The 6,908-nt window shown below is 35.4% G+C and overlaps 1 protein-coding gene across 1 annotated transcript; it reads left to right on the top strand.

The window, feature by feature from the left end:
* Positions 1-1,612: 1,612 nt before the first annotated feature.
* On the top strand, positions 1,613-5,752 carry LOC107873469 (tubulin beta-8 chain). The gene is made up of 3 exons (XM_016720329.2): positions 1,613-2,208; positions 4,121-4,390; positions 4,825-5,752. Exons 1-3 carry the CDS (start codon positions 1,815-1,817, stop codon positions 5,496-5,498), a joined length of 1,338 nt encoding a protein of 445 aa, XP_016575815.1. The 5' UTR covers positions 1,613-1,814; the 3' UTR covers positions 5,499-5,752.
* The last annotated feature ends 1,156 nt before the right edge of the window (positions 5,753-6,908 follow it).

Raw genomic sequence — 6,908 nt, 5'->3', positions numbered from 1 at the left:
AGGTTGTCACGTCGATTAAAGATTGAAGTCGAAAAGGAAGTCGAAGCCTAACTATTTATCATCAGAGGTTGAAGTTGCCAAGGATTGAAAGGAGAAATTTGCAGAAATTGTTAACCAATACTATAAGAGAAGTTGGCTCAAGTTGCTCGTTTTCTTCAAAACTAAAAAAGCCATAAATTTTTACCTGTGAAAGAAGAAAAGGAACGATGAAGAATTCAAAGCTGTTGTGGCTGGAGAGCAAGACTATCACGTCGATTGAAGATTGGAGTTGAAAAGAAACTCGAAGCCCAACTATTTATCATTAGAGGTTGAAGTCGTCGAGGATTGAAAGGAGAAATTTGCAGAACTGTTAGTTGGGAGAGAGTTAAGAGAAGCTGTCGAGAGAGAGAGAGAGGAGAGAAACTGGTTGATTTGGATTGAAGAGGGGTATGGGTTGGGTTGATTTATATTTTTAAAAAGATTGAAAAGTTTTGAAAATATTAATCAAGTCCACAATTAACTTAATCAAGTTTCCTAATGATGTTTGACCTTTTAAGTTGGTCAATGTCACCAATCTTTCATTCAAGATTTAAAAGACATCTTTTCTTCAATTTTCTCTATATATCCCCTTAACAACTTTAAATTGAATTAAATTTCACCCTATGACTGTATACCAGTCTCACTAGGAAGGTGTATCACACACGCCACCACATCAGCGCCACGTCAACTCCACATTATTGCTACGTCAAAAATTATTTAAATTTTAACTTTTTTCCTTCCACCTCTCTTTTCTATAAAGGTACCCTCTATCTTCATTAATGTCTTCTTCATTGATTAACTTCTTTTTTTGCTAATTAAAGAAATAAAATTTGACATTAATGTCTTCTTCATTGACTAACTTCAATTTTTCCTAATTAAAGAAATAAAATTTGACCTTAGAAAATCCTAATCTTTATAAGATACAATCCCCTTTTATTTTCATTGATGCGTTTGATTTCTTTAGTTTATCTAGAAAGGAATAATTAAAAAAATTCAAAAAATGAGAGTTGAGGTACATCAGATTGAATGAGGAAGGGGATTGACGTTTTGTAGACGAATAAACAAATAGAGAGGTTCGAAGAAAAAAAGAGGTGGGGATAGAGGGTGTTTGAAGAAGAAGACAATGGGGGTGGGGGTATCGTGGGGGTGGGGCTATCGTGGAGGTGGGGGGTTTGAAGGAGAAAAAATGGAGTTTTGTAGAAGAAGATGTGTGGGGTGGATGGATTTGAAGAAGAAGATTAAAGTTTCTGAAGATGAAGAAAAGGGTGAGGGTGGGTGGATTTGAAGAAGATGAAGAGGGTGGGGTAGGGGGTAATTTTTATATTTTTATAATTATATAATATTAATATTAACGGTGGAATTATTTTTTAAAAAGAAGTTATGTGCTTTTCAGTTTTTTATGCCACGTCAATATTAGGGGTGAAATTTATTAATTTTAAAATTGTTAAGAGAGTATATAATTGTCCATAAAGTAAGAATATAAAGTAAATTTTGCGGATAAGTTAAGAGGTAAAAAAGTGTATTCTCTTTTATAAACTAAACAATGGAATATGTACCACTTATATACATAACATCCTAAAATTTCTTCCATCCATCCACTTGTCCGGACTTACATTTTCCCACCACTCAACAAAATTTCAAATTCCAAACCCCCCACCCCACCATATACAAACTCCCTTGTCCCTCTTGGTTCCTCTTCATTTCTCACATAATTCCCTCGAAAAATTGAAATCCTCCCCCTTCCCTTTCATCCTCTCCCTCGAACGAAACGTATTCGTAATAATCTATTAAAAGAAATGCGTGAGATTCTCCATATTCAAGGTGGCCAATGTGGCAACCAAATCGGGGCAAAATTCTGGGAAGTGGTATGTGCCGAGCACGGTATCGATTCAACAGGCGCGTACCATGGGGAGACAGATATACAACTTGAGAGGGTTAATGTATATTATAACGAGGCGAGTTGTGGGCGCTTCGTACCTCGTGCTGTTCTTATGGATTTAGAACCTGGTACTATGGATAGTGTTAGATCTGGTCCTCATGGACAGATTTTTAGACCTGATAACTTTGTTTTCGGTCAGTCTGGTGCTGGTAATAATTGGGCTAAAGGCCATTATACTGAAGGTGCTGAATTGATTGATTCCGTTCTTGATGTTGTTCGTAAAGAAGCTGAGAGTTGTGATTGCCTACAAGGTATTTTTTTAAATGTTCATGTATATTTTTGGTACAAACTCGTGCTGATTGAAAAGGGGAGTCGAGTAGTTGGTAAAGTTGTGACCAGGAGTTTATGAGTTTAAATCGTGGAAATAGCTCTTACAGAAATGTAGGGCTTAACGTTATTGTGTTGATTGTTTTTAATTTCATTTTAAGAAGTGAGAATTGTGATGCTGACAAGGTGGTTGCTTAAAGTATTTATGCGTGTTCGTCACGTCTCACGTTAGTGTCTTGAATCAAGAGGTGTGTTCGGTAGCAGGCAAAATATTTTTGAGGAAAAAAGCGGTTCGTTACTTAGTTAATTCGTAATTGTGTTCAATATGTAAGTAAAAAATATTATCCTAAAAGCATTTGTATTTATTGGTTTTTAGCTTTGAAATTAGAGAAATAACAGAGAAAGAGTTGAGAGAAAAAAATATTGTTCAAAGGAAATTCTTTATTAATAAAACAAAGACATATTTATAGCCAAATTTCTAAACTTCAATTCAAATTCAAATAACAAAAGAATAACTAATTACTAAGTTTAATCCACATAGTTATCTACTTTTATTTTATTTTTGAGGCATATCTTCAACAGTAATTGTATATAATTAACACAAAATTATGAGGATGTGGTGGGGGTTGGGGGAGGGCTGGGCAGGGCAGGGAATGTGGGACGTGACGATTGGAGAGTTAGGGTAAGTGGTGGGGGTGGGTGGTTGTGAGGGTGGGTAGAAGACATCCAAGGCAAAAAATGTTTATGCACGTTTTTTATTTGTGATTCTGGCAAGGTGTTTGTTTAAATGTTGACGCGTATTTTGATTTGGTAACTCTTGCTGATTGGTTTTTAATCATTTGAGAAGGGGAAATTGTAAAACAAGGTATTTGTTTTAAATGTTTATGTTTATTGTCATTTGTTAACTCGTCCTGATTGTTTTTTTTTTAATTGTAGTTTTATGTGTTTGAGAAGCTTAAAATTGTGTTTGCTTAATAGATGTTTGTTTGAAGGTTTAACCTGATTTCTTAATTTGTGGGATTGTCTTTGGTATTGTTGGTAAAGAAGCTGAGAATTATAATTGCCTACAAGATACTTGTTTACATGTTTATGCATGTTTTGGTTTGTTAACACATGCTGATTGTGTTAGTTTTTGGCTCGAAGGTAATGTCCAGGGCATTTTTTGCCCGATATGTAACGGAGAGCAACATTGTGCCAAATCTCATAGTTCAGGACATTTTAGACCCTTCTCTGTTTTTAAATGTTAATGCATGTTATTTGATTTGTTAGCTCATGCTGATTGTTTTTGATGTTGAACGTTCAGCGGTTTTGGTTTTATTCATTTGAGAAGCTGAAATTATGATGCTGACAAGGTGTTTGCTTAAATTTTTATGCATGTGGTTATGTATTACCTCAGTGTCATGATGTATTTGTTCATATGGGAAGCTTAAAATCGCAATTGCTTACATTTATGTTTAAATGTTTGTGATTGCTCATACAATTCTGTTTTGAATGCTTGTGCATTTCCTGATTTGTTTATTTTGTGGGATTACTTTTGATATAGTAAGTTTTGTTGTTTTACCATTTCATATTTTCTTGTGATTTCCTTTTGATATGTGAATATAGCCGTGTTATCACACTTTAGGTCTGGTGTGTGTGTGTTTAGAGGATTTCTACTTTTAGAGAATCTCGATTTTCTTTAAAAGATGAACAATGGTCAGTACACAGAGGGTGCTGTGGTGATTGAATGTATTCTTGATGTTATGCACAACGAACCTGGAAATTGCTATTTCTTAAAGATCTTCTCGAAATGTTTATACCTTTCAAGATTATTAACTTGTGGAATTTAATTTCTCAGTATATACATAGTCATACATGCATTATTGTTTTGTTTCTCATATGTGGAACTATATGCAGGGTTTCAGGTATGCCACTCCCTGGGAGGGGGGACTGGGTCTGGAATGGGAACACTTCTCATCTCAAAGATACGAGAGGAATACCCAGATAGGATGATGCTAACATTCTCTGTCTTCCCATCTCCAAAGGTTTCAGACACCGTTGTAGAGCCTTACAATGCTACATTGTCTGTTCATCAGCTTGTAGAAAATGCAGATGAGTGCATGGTTCTTGACAACGAGGCTTTATATGACATTTGTTTCCGAACTCTCAAACTTACAACTCCTAGCTGTAAGTATCCTCTATTCATATGAATGGCATCACCCATTTACTTAGGTGTCTAGCTCAACATGCAACAACTTTGAGCCATGGTGATGGAATCTTCAATATATTCTTTTGTGTTAGATTTTGCAACTAATATTCCGATTAGCGCCAGTGGCCTCCCTTTAATGCAGCCATTTCGTTTTCTTAAATCTTATCTTAATTAATCTTCATGAAATGTGTTTCATCAACCGTTTAGCTAAAACACCCCTCCTCAGATTCCATTCATAAGCAACATTATAGTGTATCTGCTTAGTTGACCATAACTCATGTAGGATTGAGGGTTAGTTGACTGTGTTTGCATAGCAACAATTATTATGAATATGCTTCATGCTGTCGATCACTATTCCTGCAACTTTTTAGGAGCTTTTCCTTCTATTTATGGTTCATTTGTTTTCTGACAGTTGGTGATCTGAATCACTTAATTTCTGCAACCATGTCTGGAGTCACTTGTTGCCTCAGATTCCCTGGACAGCTTAACTCTGATCTGCGGAAACTTGCTGTGAATCTCATTCCTTTCCCCCGTCTCCACTTTTTTATGGTTGGGTTTGCTCCACTTACCTCACGTGGCTCACAACAATACCGAGCTTTATCAGTCCCTGAGCTTACTCAGCAAATGTGGGATGCAAAGAACATGATGTGTGCTGCTGACCCTAGGCATGGCCGCTATTTGACAGCATCAGCTATGTTTAGAGGGAAAATGAGCACCAAGGAAGTTGACGAGCAGATGCTTAATGTGCAGAACAAAAATTCCTCATACTTCGTTGAGTGGATTCCCAACAATGTCAAGTCAACAGTCTGTGATATTCCACCAACTGGTCTAAAGATGGCATCAACTTTCATTGGAAATTCAACATCAATACAAGAGATGTTCCGTCGTGTTAGTGAGCAATTCACAGCCATGTTTAGGAGGAAGGCTTTCTTGCATTGGTACACGGGGGAAGGAATGGATGAGATGGAGTTCACTGAGGCAGAGAGCAACATGAATGATCTGGTTTCCGAGTACCAACAGTATCAAGATGCAGTAGCAGATGAGGATGAAGGATACGAGAACGAAGAAGAAGCATATCATGACTAGTGTGCTTATGCCCGGGAAATCTTATCTTATATTTTAAGTAATAGTTCCTTTCAACTGTGGATGAACTTTTAGTAGTGAAGAGAAAGCGACTAACCTGTAACTTTTGTCGAACTTGTCACTATCTCTAATTGCAAATTGAATATTTTGCTGCTTTTGCTAAGATCTGTGATTAATTGATGAGAGGGCATTTTGTAATCAGTATATACTCATAATACTTACTTTTTACCAGTATAATGATTCTGAGCTTAATATTACTGTGGTAAGTACCAATGACGTTGGATACTCATGAATTCTCATAATCATCAGAAGAGCTCGAAAATTGGTCTTTCATACCACGTAGTAGTATATTGAATAGCTAGCTAGCTAGCATTCGGATTAACCGCAGTTCTGTCAAACTCTGTAATGCTGGTTAAAGGAGTACGTGCCTAAAATCTCAACTCTCAACTTGGCTTTTAAAATATTGATTACAATTTAAACATAAAAATCTGAGCATCTCGTAATGATGCAGTCATGCTTTTGTTAAACATAAGAAAGTTTATTCCCTTAGAAAGAAACTTTAGAGCTTGTGTTCCCTTAGTTATTTGTCATGTTGGATTTACTTCAACTTTGCGATGCTCATTCTTCCTCCTTAACCATCGCTCTTGGGTTCGAGTGCTGCAAATGAAGTCACTTTAGATAGGTAGCGTTTTACCCTAAAGTGGAACTTCTGAATGGGATGGGCATGGTATGGTATGATACGGTATTTGAAACTTCGATACGATAATTTCGGTATTCGGTTTTTAAAAAAATTATACCATTACCATACCATATTAGTTCGGTATGGTTTGGTATTTTGACGTTTGATTTCGGTATTTTGCGGTATGGTAATCGGTAACCATAGTTTGTTTAACTTTGACAATATATACTCGTATACTAGAGTATTATCACTTCTACTTTTCAAAAGCATGTCTTAATTATATCATAAATACACATTACACATGTAGAAATATTGCAAAAGAAGTACAAATAATTCCTTTTATAAGTCAATTACACCAAAAGGACATTTCAATCAAGATAGAATAGCGAAAGTTTCAATATCTAAATATTTTTATACTAATACTAAGTATTATTTTATATATATATATATATATATATAAATTACTTATGTAACTATATATACTTCGGTATGGTATTCGGTATTTCGGTATGCCATTTGTAAATACCGAATACCATATCATATACCCAAAAATTTAAAATGTATACCAAATACCATAATACCAAAAATTTCGGTTCGGTATATACCATACCATACCCACCCCTACATACTATACAATCATATTTATGAAAATCATGTTAACTTATTCATTCTCATGTATTGGGATAGTTTTTAATGAATCTATTTCATAAAACAGTTATCCGCCTATATCCGCA

This window comes from Capsicum annuum, chromosome 6 (genome assembly GCF_002878395.1).
Source record: "Capsicum annuum cultivar UCD-10X-F1 chromosome 6, UCD10Xv1.1, whole genome shotgun sequence".
NCBI lineage: Eukaryota > Viridiplantae > Streptophyta > Magnoliopsida > Solanales > Solanaceae > Capsicum > Capsicum annuum.
Note: the sequence above shows the minus strand (reverse complement) of the source record. Positions and strands in the feature narration are given on the sequence as shown.